Raw genomic sequence first — 21,101 nt, 5'->3', positions numbered from 1 at the left:
AATATCTCATGTTCAGCCAATGTCTCGTTTTCATTTAGTGCTGTTTGATCAAGTAGCCTGCATGACAGTGGATCATAATAATTAGCTCTGTGTGGTATGGCCAACCTCATTAACCATACAGACTCAATGATCTGACACCATTCATTTGTGTGGGAGGGACAAAGAGGCATTCAGCCATCCTGTGCATTGAGGCATTGGCGGTGTCCAAAATGGCACCATATTCCCTATATAGTGCACTACTTTTGAACAGAGCCCCTGGTCAAAAGCAGTGCACTATACAGGGAATATGGTGCCATTTGGGAAGCAGCTATTATAAAAAAATATATATTTGTAGTTATTATAAATGATTCAAACAAGAGGCTCATTAAAGCAACCTCATTAACAACATTGCATGTACTAAGCCTGTTGACCCCCCCCAAACTTCCTCAGCCACACTGAATTAATGGGTCTGCTGTAGTCTAGTTAGCCTGGGTCTCATTCATTAATGTAATTCTATGTGACAGTTATAAGGAGCAACTCAGGCTCCAATGACTGTGCTGAGAGAAAGAAAGAAAGAAAGAAAGAAAGAAAGAAAGAAAAAAAGAAAGAAAGAAAAAAGAAAGAAAGAAAAAAGAAAGAAAGAAAGAAAAAAAGAAAGAAAGAAAAAAAGAAAGAAAGAAAAAAGAAAGAAAGAAAAAAAAAAAGAAAGAAAGAAAAAAGAAAGAAAGAAAAAAAAATAGAAAAAAGAAAGAGGGGGAGACAGTGCCTGTGTGTGCACCGCATGTGAGAGAGAGAAAAAGAGAGGAGAGAGAAGAGAAAGAGAGGGAGAAAGAGAGGGAGAAAGAGAGAGAAAGAGAGCGCGGAAGAGAGAAAGGGAGGAGAGAGGTCATGGGTTTTCATTTGGCTAAAGAAGCAGGGACAGCAGCACCCTCTGCTCCGCTGTACATTTCAACACAAAAAAATGAGATAAAGAGCGTGCTCAGCACAAAAATGTCGCTTCGAATTTCCAGAACTCTGTGTGAGCCACGTTCTCTTTGGAACGTCTGACAGAGTGGAGGCTGCTGAGGGGAGGACGGCTCACAATTGCTGGAACGGAGCAAATGGAATGGCATCAAACATATGGAAACCATGGGATTGTTGTATTTGATACCATTCCATCTCATTCCGCTCCAGCCATTACCACAAACCTGTCTTCCCCAATTAAGTTGCCACCAACCTCCTGTGGTCTGGCATGGAAGCGCAGGGGCATGTGCTACTGAGAGCACACGCTGGTATTCGACTCCGTAGGGTGCGAGGGGTGAAAAGGGGGGCGAGGGGGGTTGGAGTATGCCAGAGACGGGCGTGATTACATCATAGACACATGGGCGGCTAGCAGGTTACATTTACCGTCTGGCATGAGGCAGGGCCTACTCAGACTCCTGAGTTCATAGACTGGGGAGGGAGGCAGGAAGGGGCCTTCATGACTCAGCCACTGGCTCTCTCAGGCTAAGGCTGCAGCACAAATGACAACCTATTCCCTATATAGTGCACTGTTTTTAGACCAAGAGTCGATGGCTGCGTTTACACAAGGCAGCCCAATTCAGAATTTTTTCCCCCACTAATTGGTCTTTCGACCAATCACATCAGATAGTTTCACATCTGATCGGTCAAAATACCAATTAGTGAAAAAAAGATCAGAATTGGTCTGCCTGAGTAAACACAGCCAATGTATTACCCCAAGTAGTACACTATGTAAGGAATAGGGTGTCATTAGGAATGCAGCCTGAGTCTCTTTAAGGCTGAGAGTACAGGCTGGAAGTTAATGACTCTTATCTCAGGTCAAGTTCTGCTCAAACCAGAGCAGACAAGGGAATCTAGACCAGGAAATCCATGTATTATTAATAGTGATGGAGAAAGAAAATTGATACAGTTACATATCGGGATATTATTTCTGACGATAAATCGTATCGCTTTGACAATATCGCAATGTTATTTTTGTGCTAGTTGGCTGTACCTTCACCAACATTTTTCCTTCATAGTTTGGTTCCCTATTTAAAAAGAAGATGGAGAACAATCTGTTTTTAGCACTTTTAATTCCATGACTGATCAAAACTATTTTATTCATGGCTCTCTCTTGTATCTCTGCAGCAGACATATGGTGAGCAATATGTTTGGAACGTCGAATAAAATCACAGCCTCGAATCGCAATACATATAGAATCGTGAGAATCGCAATACATATCGCCAAATAAGTATCGTGATATCGTATTGTGAGGTTCCTGGCAATTCCCAGCCCTAATTATTAATCGAGCTTGTTCTGCAAAACACTACACATACTAGCCAAGCCTCTGTTGGCAACAAAGAGCAGAGTGGCGTAATGAAACCATTTTGAAGCGGTTAATTGCACTAATCTAGCTAATTGAGCCGCATCGTGACTCCGGGAAAACATGGACCTATAGCTCAAGTGGAAAGGGTGGTATTTGGAGATTGCTTGACGTGAGTTTTTCATTAGACCTTTACAGTACACTTTGCTTTAGGAACCTATTCTTCATTATGTTCGCTTTTCCAAATTTCTGAAGTGCCCCAAGTCAGACAGAGTCAGGGTTAGGGTCCCAAATGGAACCCTATTCCCTGTTTAGTGCACTACTTCTGACCAGAGCCCTATGGAAAGTAGTGCACAATATATCATCGTGCACAACATAGTAGTGCACAATATATCATCGGATGGGGCCACAGTGTCTTCTGATCCCTCCTGTCTCAGCCTCCAGTATTTATGCTGCAGTAGTTTATGTGTCGGGGGGCTAGGGTCAGTCTGTTACATCTGGAACCAGGCTATGAGGGGTGGCCAGTCCTCTTCTGGCTGTGCCGGGTGGATATTATAACAGAACATGGTCAAGATGTATTCTCTTGTCTTATCCGGTGTCGTGTGAATTTAAATATGCTCTCTCTAATTCTCTCTTTCTTTCTCTCTCGGAGGACCTGAGCCCTAGGACCATGCCTCGGGACTACCTGGCATGATGACTCCTTGCTGTCCCCAGTCCACCTGGCCATGCTGCTGCTCCAACTGTTCTGCCTGCGGCTACGGAACCCTGACCTGTTCACCGGACGTGCTTGTTGCACCCTCGACAACTACTATGATTATTATTATTTGACCATGCTGGTCATTTATGAACATTTTAACATCTTGACCATGTTCTGTTATAATATCCACCCGGCACAGCCAGAAGAGGACTGGCCACCCCTCATAGCCTGGTTCCTCTCTAGGTTTCTTCCTAGGTTTTTGGCCTTTCTAGGGAGTTTTTCCTAGGGAGTTTTTCCTAGCCACCGTGCTTCTTTCACATGCATTGCTTGCTGTTTGGGGTTTTAGACTGGGTTTCTGTACAGCACTTTGAGATTTCAGCTGATATACGAAGGGCTATATAAATAAATTAGATTTTTTGGATTTTTTGAATATAGGCAATAGGGTCCCATTTGGGACAGAACTATGGTTTTTGCTCCTAGTATTCAGCCTTTATTTTGGATTGCCAACCTAGGTTGCTAGGGGAAACTGCACATAGAGCTAACATGTGCAGTGAATCTATCCCGGCTGGGCAATTCACATTGCAATAGCTCCTTGTGGTGAGCAAATATCCTGTATTACAACCACCAATATCCCCCTGCATTACAACCGCCAATATCCCCCTGCATTGTACATCCTCCCTGCGTCCCAAATGGCACCCCATTCCTTATATAGTGCACTAATGGGTCCTGTTCAAAAGTAGTACACTATATAGGCAATAGGTTGCCATTTGGGATGCACATCCCATGTGAAATGGGCTAAATTATTAAGATGTGGGTAGCTGTGGGTATTTCGCGAGGCTGACGTTGGTTCGCCGCGGTCATTTTGGCTACATTAGCAGACTCAATAAAACGCACACTTTTTGTTTGGATGCATTCTGTAAGCCCTTGAACCAGACACATCCTAGTAGGAACAGTGCTTTTCTTACATTATGTAACTCAACAATCTGTCACTGTGTGCTGAGAAATGTGGCCACAGATGACACATTTGCTAATAACATATCTGATAGGATGCAGTTGCCCTAGATCTAAAGTCACTATGTTCTTCACAAGTTTAAGTTTGGGGGTTGGTAAGCTGGTCCTCGATCTGTGCCTAATGACAACTTCTGCCCTAATAAATCCATAAAGTTGGATTACTATAATGGACATGAACATATATTTGTAATGCTGACAAAATGGGGAGTTACCTGCTGCCCTTATCATTATAACCCCTCTTAGTCCCACTAGCAAAGACAACCACTTAGCACAGGGCTGTCAAACTCATTCCATGGAAGGCCTAGTGCAGGGTATTCCCAAACTTGGTCCTCGGGACCCCAAGGGGTGCTTGTTTAGTTTTTTTGCCCTAGCACTCCACAGCTGATTCAATTAATCAACTAATCATCAAGCTTTGATCATTTGAATCAGCTGTGTTACATCATGCCCAAACCGGACGCGTGCGTCCACCATCGTGCCCAAATTGATTTTGTCCCTCCACACCAAACTCACGACACAGGTTGCAATATCAAAACAAACTCTATACCAATTATATTAATTTGGGGACAGGTCAAAAAGCATTAAACATTTATGGCAATTTATCTAGCAAGATTGCAGTTGCTAGCTAATTTGTCCTATTTAGCTAGCTAGCTTGCTGTTGCTAGCTAATTTGTCCTGGGATATCAACATTGAGTTATTTTACCTGAAATGCACAAGGTTCTCTACTCCGACAATTAATCCACACATAAAACGGTCAACCGAATTGTTTCTAGTCATCTCTCCTCCTCCCAGGCTTCTTTTTCTTCGTTGGACTTTATATGGCGATTGGCAACTAACTTTCATAATAAGGTGCGTTACCACAACTGACCTCAGCTTAGCAGGACTTGCAGTGTGTTCTGTGTCACAAATAGAATCAACTTCTATTTTAGCGCCTGGCAATGCAGACGCTCGTTGGCGCGCGACGCGACCGGTGTGGTCAGCATGTCAGGGCAAAACCCAAAACACGCACCCTTGGGTTCCCGAGGACCGAGTTTGGAAGACGCTGGCCTAGTGTCTGCTGGTTTTTGTTTTGGCCTTTTAATTAAGACCTGGACAACCAAGTCAGGGGAGTTCCTTACTAATTAGTGACCTTAATTCATCAATCAAGTACAAGGGAGGAGGGAAAACCCGCAGACACTCAGCCCTCCGCGGAATGAGTTTGACACATGTGCCTTAGCACGTACTATTTTCTTTAGAGCTTGTGTGTCATCCCCGGGTCGCTATGTTAAAAAGGCAGCGGATGGTTGAGGAGCTTGAATGACATCTCCAGATGCGGGGCCACGCAGAGAACGCCATGAGGGGGAAAAAGAAGTTGAGTCCCAAGTGGCATCCTATTCCCTATATTAGTGCACTACTTTGGACCAGGGCTCTGGTCAAACCTAGCGCACTATATAGGGAATAGGATGTGTTTTGGGACGCAAACAGTCAGAGCTGTGCTGCTATCCCAGGCTAGTGTACCTTCACACCTAACGTGCTAGGAGGACACACTCCCACAGAGTCACTCTTCATCCACTGCTATGGAATCTAAGTAGAGATCCAAGTAAGATTTATTCAGGAGAGATTTAAAACGCAGATGCTGAAAGTTAATGTCAGATTTTTTTATGTGATCAAATCAAACTTTATTTGTCACATGCGCCGAATACAACAAGTGTAGACTTTACCGTGAAATGCTTACTTACAAGCCCTTAACTCTTCTTGAACTGCAATGTTGGGTTAAGAAAATATTTACCAAGTAGACGAAAATAAAAATGTATAATAAAAAGTAACACAATAAGAATAACAATAATGAGGCTATATACAGGGGGCACCGGTACCGAGTCAGTGTGCGGGGGTACAGGTTAGTTGAGGTAATTTGTACATGTAGGTGGGGGGGGGGGGTGACTATGCACAGATAATAAACAGCGAGTAACAGCAGTGTACAAAAGGGGGGGGGGGGGTCAATGTAAATTGTCCAGTGGCGATTTTATTAACTGTTCAGCAGTCTTATGGCTTGGGGGTAGAAGCTGTTGAGGAGCCTTTTAGACCTCCGCTCCGGTACCACTTGCCGTGTGGTAGCAGAGAAAACAATCTATAACTTGGGTGACTGGAGTCTCTGACAATTTTATGGGCTTTCCTCTGACACCACCTATTGTTTAGGTCCTGGATGGCAGGAAGCTTGGCCACAGTGATGTACTGGGCCATACACACTACCCTCTGTAGCGTCTTGAGGTCAGATGCCGAGCAGTTGTGATGCAACTGGTCAGGATGCTCTCGATGGTAAGGCTGTATAACCTTTTGAGGATCTGGGGACCCATGCCAAGGTTTTGTCATGCCCTCTTCACGACTGTCTTGGTATGTTTGGACCATGATAGTATGTTGGTGATGTGGACACCAAGGAACTTGAAACTCTTGACCCGCTCCACTACAGCCCCATCGATGTTCATGGGGGCCTGTTCGGCCCACCTTTTCCTGTAGTCCACGATCAGCTCCTTTGTCTTGCTCACATTGAGGGAGAGGTTGTTGTTCTGGCACCACACTGCCAGGTCTCTGATCTCCTCCCTATAGGCCGTCTCATCGTTGTCGGTGATCAGGCCTACCACTGCTGTGTCGTCAGCAAACTTAATGATGGTGTTGGAGTCATGTTTGGCCATGCAGTCGTGGGTGAACAGGGAATACAGGAGGGGACTAAGTACACACCCCAGTGTTAAGGATCAACGTGGCAGATGTGTTGTTGCCTACTCTTACCACCTGGGGGCGACCCGTCAGAAAGTCCAGGATCCAGTTACAGAGGGAGGTATTTAGTCCCAGAGTCCTTAGCTTGGTGATGAGCTTCATGGGCATTATGGTGTTTTACGCTGAGCTGTAGTCTATGAACAGCATTCTCACATAGGTGTTCCTTTTGTCGAGGTGAGAAAGGGCAGTGTGGAGTGCAATTGAGATTGCGTCATCTGTGGATCTGTTGGGGCGGTATGCGAATTGAAGTGGGTCTAGGGTGTCCGGGAGGATGCTGTTGATGTGAGCCATGACCAGCCTTTCAAAGCACTTCAGGGCTACCAATGTGAGTCTCACGGTGCGGTAATCATTTAGGCAGGTTACCTTCGCTTCCTTGGGCACAGGTACTATGGTTGCCTGCTTGAAACATGTAGGCATTACAGACTCGGTTAGGGAGAGTTTGAAAATGTCAGTGAAGACACATGACAGTTGGTCTGCGCATGCTTGGAGTACATGTCCTGCTAATCAGTCTGGCCCAGCGGCTTTGTGATTGTTGACCTGTTTTAAGGTTTAGTTCACATCGGCTACCGAGAGCGTTATCACACAGTCATCCAGAACAGCTAATGCTCTCATGCATGCTTCAGTGTTGCTTGCCTCGAAGCAAGCATAAAAGGGTATTTAGCTTGTCTAGTAGGGCAGCTCGCGTCTGGGTTTCCCTTTGTAATCTAATAGTTTTCAAGTCCTGCCACATCCAACGAGCTTCAGAGCCTGTGAATCCTACTACAATCGTAATCCTGTATTGACGCTTTGCTTGTTTGATGGTTCGTCTGAGGGCATAGCGGGATTTCATCACCCCCAAGTATGACACTGGTGTGGGTTGTCATTTATTTAGACTACTGGGGTCAATCAAAAGTCTTAATCATGGGGGATCTCCCCCATGTCCCAGCTCTTAACAGGGAGTAAACGAGTGTACACATCTGAGTGCTTTGGAGTGGACCTGGAAGTGTCCTCGAGTGACATAATGACTGGGACAAAGTGACCCTTCGGAAGATAAAATGCGTTATATTGAGGTGAAACGAGGTAAGCTGGCCATCAGCTGGTATGATTCATCCAGAGAGCCCTGTCCTGGACACATTAACCGACCCCCCGCCAGAGTGAGAGATTAAAGCAGACGTGTCCAAAGTCACTGAATTTAAAGTGAACGGTTGCGTTCATTAGGCATCAAATTGAGAAAATAACTCACCGAAACGGAGAGGGTCATTTTTGTTTTCCGTTTCAAAACGCACCATTTTAAATGGAAACTTCTTGTCAGGTGTTTGAAAGTAGAGTACAGAGCCAACTTCTTTATGATACCAAACCAAAGAACTCCGCCGAAATGAAATTCCTACAACTTCAAGCCAAAAAAAATAGCCTGACTGGCCTCCCAATACCCAGAGCAAGGTGATGTATGATACTACAGCTTTGGGCCTCCACATACAATGATCTCCTGTCAAACAAGGAGCAGACTCATTCTTCTTCCTTAATGGTCAGCCCCGGTGAACGAGACAAGGACGTATGGTCCGTCCTGCAAGGCTGTCACTTTGAGAGTAACCATATACTTAGCCTGCGTCCCAAAATGCACCCTATACATATAGCTATACACTATATGGTAATAGGGTGCCATTTGGGATGCAGACTTAGAAGAGACGTGGCTTGGCGGTGCCCCCTTTCGCTAGGGGTGCGTTTTGAGAGGGGTACATCGACAGAAGCTTAGAGACCCTAAGAGTGGAGAGGCGGTGAGAAGATGCGGGGTAGAGGGCGGGCTACGGCTACTTACGTCTGTGTCGGGACCCTTATCCGCACCGGGGCAGCAGAACGTGACAAACTCATGGCACCTCTTGTGGACCACGAAACAGCAAACTGCAGAGAGAGAGAGAGAAGAAGAGTGAGACAACTTGATGGGTTTTCCTGTATCATAGCTTGAGCAGATCTAAATTAGCCTGAAGTCTTGCAAGACATAGAACAGACACCACTAAGAGCAGAGGGGGGAAAAAACTATGTCTGGCTAATCAGCTCTCCAGATGGCTTGTACAGCCTACGGCAGCCAAAGTACTGTACCACTACCTCCTCACTGTCTCGCAGGCACACATACACACACAACGGCACGGCACTGCATCCTCACAGCCTCATCGAGTACACCCAGTGTGTGGCTACACGAGCACCACATTAGAAACCGAGCTGAGTTCAGACACTGGGGGATAATAGTGGTGGTGGAGCTGAGTGTATTGGCTGCTTGAATAATAGATAGTCTCTGAAGGCTCTGTCTTTTAGCTTGGCTACAGATTGCTGTCTGTGCCTATAGATCTCTCAGAATTGTAGCTATATCTTTTGTATCTCTTTCCATCTCTCCAAACTATAGTACACTGAACAAAAATATAAATGGAACATGTAAAGTGTCGGTCCCATGTTTCATGAGCTGAAATAAAAAGATCCCAAAAATGTTCCATATGTTCAAAAAGCTTACTCTCTCAAATGTGGTGTTCATATTTGTTTACATCCCTGTTAGTGAGCATTTCTCCTTTGCCAAGATAATCCATCCACCTGACATATCAAGAGACTGATTAAACAGCATGATCTTTACATAGGGGACGGTAAAAGGCCATTCTAAAACGTGCAGTTTTGTCACACAACACCAAAGATGTCTCAAGTTAAGGAAGTGTGCAATTGGCATGCTGATTGCAGGAATGTACACCAGAGCAGTTGCCAGAAAATGTAATGTTAATTGCTCTACCATATGCCACCTCCGTCATTTTAGATAATCTGGCAGTACGTCCAACCGGCCTCACAACCACAGACAACATGTAACCACGTCAGACCTGGACCTCCACATCTGGCTTCTTCAGCTGCGGGATCGTCTGAGACCAGCCACCCAGAGAGCTGATGAAACTGAGGAGTATTTCTGTCTGTAATAAATCCCTTTTGTTGGGAAAAATGAATTCTGAATGGCTGGGTCAGGCTCCTCAGTGGGTGGGCCTGGCTCCCAAGTTGGTGGGCCTATGCCCTCACAGGCCCACCCATGGCTGCGCCCCTGCCCAGTCATGTCAAATCCATAGATTAGGGCCTAATGAATTTATTTCAATTGACTGACTTCCTTATGAACTGTAACTCAGTAAAAATGTTAAAATTGTTGCATGTTGCATTTATACTTTCATCCAGTACATATCTCTATATCCCTGGCTCTCACAGGCCTAACCAAACTCAATTGCCTTCTGTGCTGTTAGCTCTATACCAAATGAATAGCATTGATGTTCAATAGCATTGATGTTCAGAGATGCACCGCAGTTAACAGCTATCACTAGTAATTGTTACCCCTTTGACTTTTTCATGACCCAATTACTCAATATCAACATGTAGGCTACATTATAGTAGCAGACGGTGAGAGGGTGGGTAACAAATGTACTAAAGAGGTTTTTTACATCATTATCACAGTTTCTGTAGTAGCAATTTTCACTAAATTCTAAGTAGAAGGGTGCAATGTGCCCACTCAAAGCTTCTTTTAGCTTTCAAACCAACACATAGGCCTACTGACCATCAAAACCAGCCTAGTGGAGCATCGGCTGGGCCTAGATTTATTCAGGAAGTCTGATCTGGCTGAAACACAGTAAGCATCAAGGCCAACATCTCACGTTCACGTCAACGATGGCCAAAGGAATAAACAACCCCGGCCCATCTCACCCCTGAGATACTGGCTTGTCCAGACCAGTCAATACCCGCGCGAGACCACAACCCATATCTCGTATTACCACAGCCACCCAGATGAAAGCCGTCACGCCGTAAATCCAAATGATTAATAACTAACTGCCATAAGTCTGCAGTATAGCCGGCAAATGGTCTGAACCATCCATTTACCCCGATAGATCGTTATGAACTGCCACGACGCCACAGAGTGTTATAAGCGAGTAAAGTGAGTATGGTCGCAACAAACCAACACGCAATAAAATATTCGCAATTATTTGGTTCCTGAATCAAGTCACATAATGATATACAGTAGGTAGACAATTACAATTTGTCTACTTTGACTTTGAGGCCGAGAAGGAAGACACTGCACTGTCAGGCCCCAGCAGTCAGAGAGAAGTACAGCGGTCTATAATCTCTAATAAATGCGGAGGAAGAGATGAACTATGGTCTCTCTGCGGCATTAAAAACGTCCATAATAATGAGACCCATTAGACAGGCTAAAGTCAGTCGACGTCTATTCTATTTCAGTGCTCTCAAACTGCTCTGAGAAGTGCCTTTACTGTATGTATTTTTAGGACCACTTTAGAGGAACCTGCTGCTCCAGAAGAAATTGGGTCATTCTGAACAATGGGGAACATTGCAGTTCAGCTAAGACTGTAAAAAAAAAAAAACTTGACCCAACCTGTAACCTGCCCTGAAGTGATTGTTTCTTTATTAGAGTTTCTGGAAGGGGCCACTTTCCTCGCTAGTGGTTGAAAGAGAAAGGTCAAAGGGCAGAAGGCTGAAGATGGAAGAGGTTACGGCTGCGTCTCCATGGATACAGGCCCTAGTGTCCTTATTAGAGGGGATATCTGCCAGTGAAACTAGACCCACTGTTCTCCTACAGGCCGAAAGGAGCACTTAGGGCTTCACCACTGCTCCATCACCACCGCCATGTTGGACCAACAGTTTCATTAGGGGCCTAAAGAACAGACAAGGATGAGCCGAGCATGCAATGGCTGTACTTGGATCGGTGAAACTCTCAATGGCTGTGAATCACTATACAGTTCCTGGATCAGGAGCAATGTGGACAAAGTGGTGGATTTCCAGGACTGCACTTGGATCAGAACAAGAAGTACAGAGTTAAAGGGATAGTTCAAGCAAATTACAAAATGACACATTGGTTTCCTTACCCTGTAAGCAGTCTACGGACAAAGTATGACAGCAAGCCATGCTTTGGGTTTATTTCCCTGGAACTGTTTCCAAATGCTAATGTTTTAGCATTTGTGGCACAAATCCCATCCTGGTAGCATTATTAGTCCTGGTAGATTGATCACTTTTTGGCTGTACCTGGATCAGAAATAACGGCGTCAAAAAGATAGCAAGACTTTGTACGACTTGGTGAGGTTTCAAAAGGCTTTGCTTTCTAATGGAAAAGGAGAAGTAAATGAGCCGGTGAAAACGGCATTAGAAGAGAGAGAAAATGTTATGTTGACTTTTAATGAAGGGTCTCACTGTGATCTAATTATTTCACACCGAGGGCGCCATGAATTATGGAGGGGCCACAATGTAATGTGGATTTTACAATAAATACTTATTACATCTTCAAATACCCCTCCAGCAGCAGAACAAGGGATTAATACCTGAATTATAATGTCTCTGTTTCCCTGCCGTTGTTCCCGACACAAATCAAACCATGCTCATGTCATGGCGAATGGTTGCAATTGAAAATGCATTAGTTTCTGTCATTCACTGCTGTGGATTTGAGAATGGAAATGTGTTTGGGATCTGGAATAAGTGATCAAGATATGTAGACATCAGCGCATTGACTTGATTATGAAGTATGTGTCAGAATAATAGGATTGCTGTGGGGGCGAGGGTTTTTAGAGGCAAGCAAGGCATCCCATTGCCGGCTCTCACAACAGGCTGTTCAACATCACTTCGGCTTAGTCACTCTACTGTTAATTCTCATTAACTGTTTAGAACAGTTAGCTGCGTATGAGGAACATGAAAACACACATCTGTTGAAAACTGCCGGCACGAGGCAGCATGTTTTTTGTTGTTGTCTATGTACTTTTAGTTAGAACATTGGGTGAGCTTGACCATAATAAGTGTAATTGCAATAATTATATTGATATACAATAACCACCCTTTAAGTTGCACAAAAGTGCTGGTTCTAATGGTGAGGTGAGCCTCTAAATACAAGTCTACTGAACTCCAGCTAAAAGGCCTGATAGTCACTTCTGTGTGTCTCAGTGTCTCTCGGTTATGGTGTGAAGTGCTCTTGAGAGGCGAACAAGAGAACGTGTTTAAGAGCAGAGCGCCCTGCCTCTAACCCGACTGTGTCAGGTCTTCCATGTCACGCCAAAGAGACGGAGGAGAAGTCAAGGACAGTGGAGTAGGACAGTCAGTCACCACACCAGGGAGAGAGGGAGTCTGGAGACGACCTCCAATCGATGTGGCAGTGAATCAACCTCGACCCAGACATGGATAGTCCGAGGGTGGGTGGAGGAGACAGGGGATAGGAGGGAAGTGACATTGATAGAATGCTGCTTGCATCATAAACCAACCAGAGAAGCCATAAATAAGGAAACTACCAAAACGCTGAAACACTATGCACAATAATGCAGAGCACTCAGCTAAATGGGACCTAAAAATAGTTTTCAAATCATACAGTAATTCTAAGAGATCCAAATTGGTTTTATTTTATTTAGTGTGGTGCGTATTAGGGACTCAAGTGCCTATTATCTGTAATAATTTACATTGCAATACGGCGAAACCACGACCATTAAGACAATGACAACGATTATGATCACCATAGCAATGATAATGGTGAAAATGATGGTGATAATAATAATGATGATGATGAAGGCTGTCAGCGGTTAGGTTATAGTATTATCATAAACTCACAGATCCAGAAGTGGAAGGGGTGACAATATTTCCCCAAATCTGCTCCTCTCTGATATAATATAAACCATGGCCTGAGTGGATGACAGAAGGAGTAACCATCCTTCATGTTAAGTGACGTCGTGGAGGAGTTCTAAAACTGGAGAAATACATTTATTCAGACATTATTGTGTTGTGCGATTTATTTCCCCTCAAGCTTGGCCAACTCCAATATTTCTGTTTTAATGGGAAATAAAAATGTTGTGGAGAAGAAGCGATAGGTTATCGATTTGGCTTGGCCATCTTAGTGGTTGTAATAGTATAGATGAATTAATAAGTGTCTGTTATCCGCATAAAATCTGTCTGATCGATGTTTTCAGATCATACTTAAAAAGGTCCAATGCAGCCTTTTTCTATCGCAATATCAAATACCCAGAAGATAACAATTAAGTACCTTACTGGGAATTCTTTTCAAATAGTCCAAAATAATCAAAAATAGCTTCTTCGCAAAGTGCATTTCTCAATAAATGATTTCGCTAGGATTGTCTGGGAGTGGTCTGAGTGGGGAAGGGAAAACTGAAAACTTATTGGCAGAGAGGTTCGGAACTTTCTTTCTTATTGGTCTATCAACTAATTTATCGCCTGGGGATATCAGCAGGCAGGCCAAAAATCCGTCCCACCAAAACAGGCTGAAATTTCAGCCGCTTTTCTGTCCAAACAGCTCTTACACTACAAGGACATTATCATAATTTTCACAATTTCACAGTATTATTCCAACATCATAGTGTGGAAATATATCAAAAACACAGGAAATCACGTTTTTGACTGCATGGGGCCTTTAATTCTCAATCAAGGTTGTAACAATGATTTATGTTGGATAGATCCAGTATCCCTCCAGCTATTTCCTGCATCAACACTCATAATGTATATGTATGTTCAGCTTCTTAATGAAAACCTAGAATCTACTGTGGCATGAAGTCATACTCACTGATAATCATGAATTTCCAGCAGTCTTACTTTACAACATAATATATCAACATAATGACATACTCCCTCTTATGGACTGCAGTAGGTATTTAATCAGATATCTCCCAAACAGACTTCTCAGCAGCTTGTTGGATGGGTAATTACAATAAAACAATAAAGCCCTGTATCAGTATGTGGGATGTAGCTTTCCCTCATCCTCATCTGCTATAAAACTCTTTTGCGTTTGGGTCATAAAGCTGAAATAGTAGGTCTGTTAGAGCATAGCATAGCTTCAGTGACTTTTACAACCCAGAACTACTGCAGCTTCCTCTTACCTATGCATCATATAACCCATACAATATGCATCATATAACCCATACAATATGCATCATATAACATGGACGGTAGGCATAACCATTCGTGGCAGGCTAAGCCTGGTTATGGCATACGATACAACTCCATTGTCGTGAAGTGGTCGAGTGTGCTTGACTATAATATTGCTTATGTGATGGTCATCAAGCATTGACTGATGTGAATGCGCTCACATTTGTCATGTCATTCAGTGTGAAATCCATGAATGGGGTTTCGACTGGTCATGTCAGGTTTATAACGCCATGACATTACTCATTCAGAGACGTAAGGGTTCCTGCACGGTGTTCCCGAGTGGCGCAGCGGTCTAAGGCACTGCATCTCCGTGCAAGAGGCGTCACTACAGACACCCTGGTTCGAATCCAGACTATCACAACCGGCCGTGATTGGGAGTCCCGTAGGGCGGCGTACAACTGACCCAGCGGAGTCTGGGTTTGGCCAGTGTAGGCCATCATTGTAAATAAGAATTTGTTCTTAACCGACTTGCCTAGTTAAATATAAATAAAACCAACTAGCTTCCTGTATGGTGCTCTGTTTGCAGCCACTGTGAAAGGATTTAGATTTGTCATGTCAGGTTTATGTCATTACTCATTCAGACATACAGTAAGGGCTCCTAATTCCAGCTGTGTTAACCAACTAGCTCCCTATACTGTACAATGCTCTCCCTCTCCACCCACTGTACTGAGAAATCTGGGTCGTGTTCATTATGGCAAACTGTTGCACGATGTTTAGCACAACAATCTCTTATTGGACTAGTTCAGATAGTTTCACTCCGTTTTCTTCCGTTTCGCGCCTACTGAACACGGCCCTGGTGGAGGTTAGTAGGGTGGAAACTGTGATTCATCTCAGAGCAGCTTAGCTTAAAGTCACTGGAGTCTCAGCCGGGGCTGGCAGAGGTTTCATGAGGGAAATGGAGGAAGGAACTGCTACATTTTCCCCCTAAATGTAATTCCCCTAAGAGGAGGCTAGTAAGTCTTCTGCTCAGGGGAATTCCTCAGTGCCGGGTGGTGAGAAGAGAAAGGGAGGAAAGGAGTTTAATCTGACTTCAAGAGAGGCTTTAGGAGGCTTGGGTAGGGGTTTAGTCACACCTCGGTGATCTGGGCTGGGTGAGAGTCACTTCTTTCTTGTGCACCAAGACAGACAAGAGACAAATGGACACTCACATCCACAGCTGTGTCACCGTAGGGTAAATGTCTGTTCTGTAACTGGACCACACACATGACAGTTAACCCTTTACACTCGTGGAAATTGGCCTATATGGATAGGGCTAAATTGAAATGTTTATAACAGAAGTAATATGAAAAGCATATGCATAACCATGGTAGCAATTCAAAGGGAACATTTCGGAGATTTTTCAGATTTTGATAACGAAATCTGAAAATATTCTGGATACATTCAGCAAAATGATAAGACCATTCCTGGAAAATGTGGGTTTCGTGCAACATAAGACCAAAAAAATTAAGTGTGCACAGTTTGAAGCAATTTCAAAAGAAGAGTCATCAACTCGAAGGTACTTTGAGCTCTCCTACAGTAGCCGTGCCGTTGAGGAACACAACCCTGCATCCTCGCCATCACAATTGTTCACACAATTCAAAAACGGTCCATTATAAATCGCAATCTGGGTCAGGTGAGCATGATTTGAAAGCTTGTTCTATTGCCAACACGACCAGCTAAGTTATAAAATAAAGAGCTCTGACGTCATGTATAGCATGTTACTGTGCAGCCACTGTGTTCCAATTTAGGCGCTTATTAGCCATTTTCAACCCGTATTCAGGTACGAATGTAAAGGACTACACACATGCATACTGTACACACACGCATACTGCACGCGCACACACACACACACACACACACACACCAAGTGCTGTTGAAACTCAACAAGTGGTCACGATTTGAGTGCCTTTATAACAGCATATAGCACATTATCGCTAGTTGAGTACAGTTCAAAACATAGCCCTGTTTGGAAGGCTCTTGTCCTGTAGAGCCAGTGTCTACTGCCTTGAAAAGACCAAGCCAAGGGGAGAGAGGGAGGGGCCCCTTCGTGCAGGGAAAGGGTCGTCTGTTTCCAAGGGAACAAGCACAGTAAGGGCAATAATGACAGTATCTTTAATTTCTTATGATTCTATCTCCAAAGCTCCATCAGTAGCCCAGGGTGGAAGGGCGAGAACAGAGGTGTGTGTGTGTGCATGAATGCACGTGTGTGATGATTGCCCTCCGCTGTCATCAGTGTTCTGTCCTCACAAAGAGGAGACATGGACCTCCTGTTGCACAACACTATGGGTATTACAGAGCCCATGGTCACGATGACAGCCAGGTACAACAGTGGTGCAGGGAAGGGATTTTCACTTGACAGGGAACACGACTCAGTCTTTTCAAAACATGAAGGACACTCCACTCAATACACATTTGAACTGAAAGGAAGACATCATCCATTGGGAATTGAGACCATCTCTTGAATACCCTTTCTGCATTGCACTGTTCCTTTGCAGTCATCCATATCACCAATAGTTACTCAGTCAAGGAGACCTAATGACTTTAGCACGCCTTTGTGTTCCATTGATAGCTTTTTTTGTCCCCCCCCGCTTCTCCTTTAACCAAATCCAGACAGCTGATGTTCTGAAAGAGTGGCAAAATCTGGAGCCCGACAAAGCAGCAGGGCTAGACAATCTGGACCCTTTCTTTCTAAAATTATCAGCCAAAATTGTTGCAACCCCTACTACTAGCCTATTCAACCTCTATCTTATTGTCCGAGATCCCTAAAGATTGGAAAGCTGCCGCGGTTATCCCCCACACTCTAGACCCAAACTGTTATAGACCTATATCCATCCTGCCCTGCCTTTCTAAAATCTTTGAAAGCCAAGTTAACAAACAGATCACCGACCATTTCGAATCCCACCGTATCTTCTCCACTATGAAATCTGGTTTCCGAGCTGGTCATGGGTGCACCTCAGCCACACTCAAGGTCCTAAACGATATCATAACCACTAATGATAAAAGACAACGCTGTGCAGCAGTCTTCATCGACCTGGCCAAGGCTTTCGACTCTGTCAATCACCGTATTCTTATCGGCAGACTCAATAGCCTTAGTTTCTCTAATGACTGCCTCGCCTGGTTCACCAACTACTTCTCAGATAGAGTTCAGTGTGTCAAATTGGAGGGCCTGTTGTCCGGACCTCTGGCAGTCTCTATGGGGGTGCCACAGGGTTCAATTCTTGGGCCACCTCTTTTCTCTGTATATATCAATGATGTCGCTCCTGCTGCTGGTGATTCTCTGATCCTCCTCTACGCAGACGACACCATTCTGTATACATCTGGCCCTTCTTTGGACACTGTGCTAAAAAACTTCCAAACAAGCTTCAATGCCTTACAACACTCCTTCCGTGGCCTCCAACTGCTTTTAAAATGCTAGTAAAACTAAGTGCATGCTCTTCAACCGATTGCTGCCCGCACCCTCCCGCCCGACCAGCATTACTACTCTGGACGGTTCTGACTTAGAATATGTGGACAACTACAAATACCTAGGTGTCTGGTTAGACTGTAAACTCTCCTTCCAGACTAACATTAAGCATATCCAATCCAAAATTTTAGAATCGGCTTCCTATTTCGCAACAAAGCCTCCTTCACTCATGCTGCCAAACATACCCCTGTAAAGCTGACCATCCTACCGATCCTTGACTTCAGCGATGTCATTTACAAAATAGCCTCCAACACGCTACTCAGCAAATTGGATGTAGTCTATCACAGTGCCATCCGATTGGTCACCAACGCCCCATATACTACCCCCCACTGCAACCTGTATGCTCTCGTTGGCTGGACCTCACTACATATTCGTCGCCAAACCCACTGGCTACAGGTTATCGATAAGTCTATGCTAGGTAAAGCCCCGCCTTATCTCAGCTCACGGGTCACCATAGCAGCATCCACCCGTAGCACGCGCTCCAGCAGGTATATTTCACTGGTCATCCCCAAAGCCAACTCCTCTTTGGCCGCCTTTCCTTCCAGTTCTCTGCTGCCAATGACTGGAAAGAATTGCAAAAATCACTGAAGCTGAAGTCTTATGTCTCCGTCTCTAACTTTAAGCATCAGCTGTTAGAGCAGCTTACCGATCACTGTACCTGTACACAGCCCATCTGTAAATAGCACACCCAACTACCTCATCCCCATATTGTTACTTATCCTCTGGCTCTTTTGCACCCCGGTATCTCTACTTGCACATCTATCACTCCAGTGTTAATGCTAAACTATAATTATTTCGCCTCTATGGCCTATTTATTGCCTTACCTCCCTACTCTCCTACATTTGCACACACACTGTACATAGATTTTTCAATTGTGTTATTGACTGTACATTTGTTTATCCCATGTGTAACTGTGTTGTTTTTGTCGCACTGCTTTGCTTTATCTTGGCCAGGTCGCAGTTGTAAATGAGAACTTGTTCTCAACTGGCCTACCTGGTTAAATAAATGTCAAATATACAGTATATATATTTTTTTTTAAATACACTCTTCCTGGTCAGCCTTAGCTTTGGTTGTGTCGTTGTTTTCTGGGAGTAATTGTTGGAGCGCTGGTTCTGCATTCAAAGTGCCAATTACCTTCTATTGACTAAATCCCCGCAGTATTCAACAGATGATTAGGGGTCTTACAGGGTTGGCACACAATGGAAGTTTGCAGAGCGCAGATGACACCAGTTATAATCAGAGCTCTATGGAGAACAGACAGAGGTCTACAGGCTTGACCTATAATGGAGGTGTCTGGAATGGTGTCAACACATTGTTATTGGCTCTCAAAAGAGAACCGTCACAGAAGGGAGGTTGGCGAGGAACACGGTTGACACTCTTTACATTGGCCACTTACGGAAGGCGATCGGAGGCATGACACAGATTTGAGCATGACACAAAATGGAGGTTGGCTGGAACTCAATCGACACTCTTACAGTCCATATGGCCACGTCAGAGGCTTGACACAGAATGGAGGTCTCCGGAAGGCAGTCGCTGCTTGTTACACAATGACCACTTATTGTGGATGGAAACTGTAGGAAGGAACACTGGCAGGGGGCACTTGGAGGAGGCGGGGCTAGAGGCATTAATCATCTACACATTCAAACGGGAGCCAATGGTGTCAATGGCCAAGGTAACAATGATGCCAAGGTAATAATGGCATCAAGGGGAGAAGCTGAACCAGGTTGATATCCGGCTTTTATGAGGGTCCATTAATCAATGATAATTATGAGGGACTGGGTCACTGGGAAAGCGTTATAGTGGCCTTCATAAAGGGCTCCAATGTGACTCCTCATGGTACAGTTTAAGAAGTAGCAAAGATACCCAGGCTTCGTTTCACAGCAACAGGTATTGAGCCACTATGCCAATGGAATACACTCACTAAAATCATTGAATAGGAACATGGCCTCGGTTCAATTTTCTATTTTCTTTTTTCCAGATGGTATAGCTGTGTGAGATTATTACCTATCCATCAACTATCCCTTGGATTACAATTTAATTATGCAACAAATCATGTCTTTCACAGGTAATGCCACTCACAGTATTGCTGTAGGAATAGCGGAATAGGAGGAAGATTCAATTTCCCCAGGCAATTATTCAGGAGTATTTTAATTCATTATCTGTTGTTGATTGAACCAAGCCAACCTTGTCTAGAAAACAGATTAGTTTGGGTGAAGTGAAGCTGTTTACAAACCTGAACGACGTGGTGATTTGAATCTGATTGGTTTTTGAGTGTGTGTGTGTTGAGGAGATTATCTTGACCGTGTTCGTGTGTGTGTGTGTGTGTGTGTGTAATGCTTTTGACCGTGTTTACTACCTTCCTTTGAGGTGATAAACACCCTGTCACACTCCTGACCTCACTGCAGCCTTTTGAAGGCGTCAGACAGTATTTATGAATAGCAAACGGATTCGTTACATTATTCAATAGATAAAGGAGCTCTAACAAAAATCCAAAAATCAGTATAGAGATACCTGTGAGCTTGGGTACATTCAAACTTAAAGTTATACTATTACTCCTGGAAATGTGTTCATTACATTAATGCTACAAATGTGTGCATTACATTAACGCTACACATTTGCTCACTACACAGTTCTCTTCAATTATTCATGCAGAATAAAGATAGAATGCAGCGGTTCCCAAACTAGGGGTTGTGACCTCATGTGGGGACACCTGATAATAAAATAGGGAAGTGGGAGAATTTCCTAAATTCTTAGCAATCTACGCACAATACCCCATAATGACAAAGCGAACACAGGTTATTAGAATTGAGCAAATTTATAAAAAATGTAAGCATAAATAGCTTATTTACATAAGTATTCAGACACTTTGCTATTAGACTCAAAATTGAGCTCAGGTGCATCCAGTTTCCATTAATCGTACTTGAGATGTTTTTACAACTTGATTGGAGTCCACCTGTGGGAAATTCAATTGATTTGGAAAGGCACACACCTGTCTATATAAAGGCCTATGT

The 21,101-nt window shown here is 44.0% G+C and overlaps 1 protein-coding gene across 1 annotated transcript in view; it reads right to left on the bottom strand.

The window, feature by feature from the left end:
* LOC115177626 (protein kinase C alpha type) overlaps positions 1-21,101 on the bottom strand; it is a 259,435-nt gene that overhangs the window by 174,277 nt on the left and 64,057 nt on the right. Inside the window, exon 3 of the mRNA XM_029738557.1 lies at positions 8,533-8,615. Within this exon, the coding sequence (XP_029594417.1) occupies positions 8,533-8,615 (83 nt within the window). The remainder of the gene's footprint in view (positions 1-8,532; positions 8,616-21,101) is intronic.

The sequence above is a fragment of the Salmo trutta genome, chromosome 38 (assembly GCF_901001165.1).
Source record: "Salmo trutta chromosome 38, fSalTru1.1, whole genome shotgun sequence".
Taxonomy (NCBI): domain Eukaryota; kingdom Metazoa; phylum Chordata; class Actinopteri; order Salmoniformes; family Salmonidae; genus Salmo; species Salmo trutta.
The sequence above is the reverse complement of the archived record's forward strand: the minus strand, read 5'-3'. Positions and strand labels throughout refer to the sequence as shown.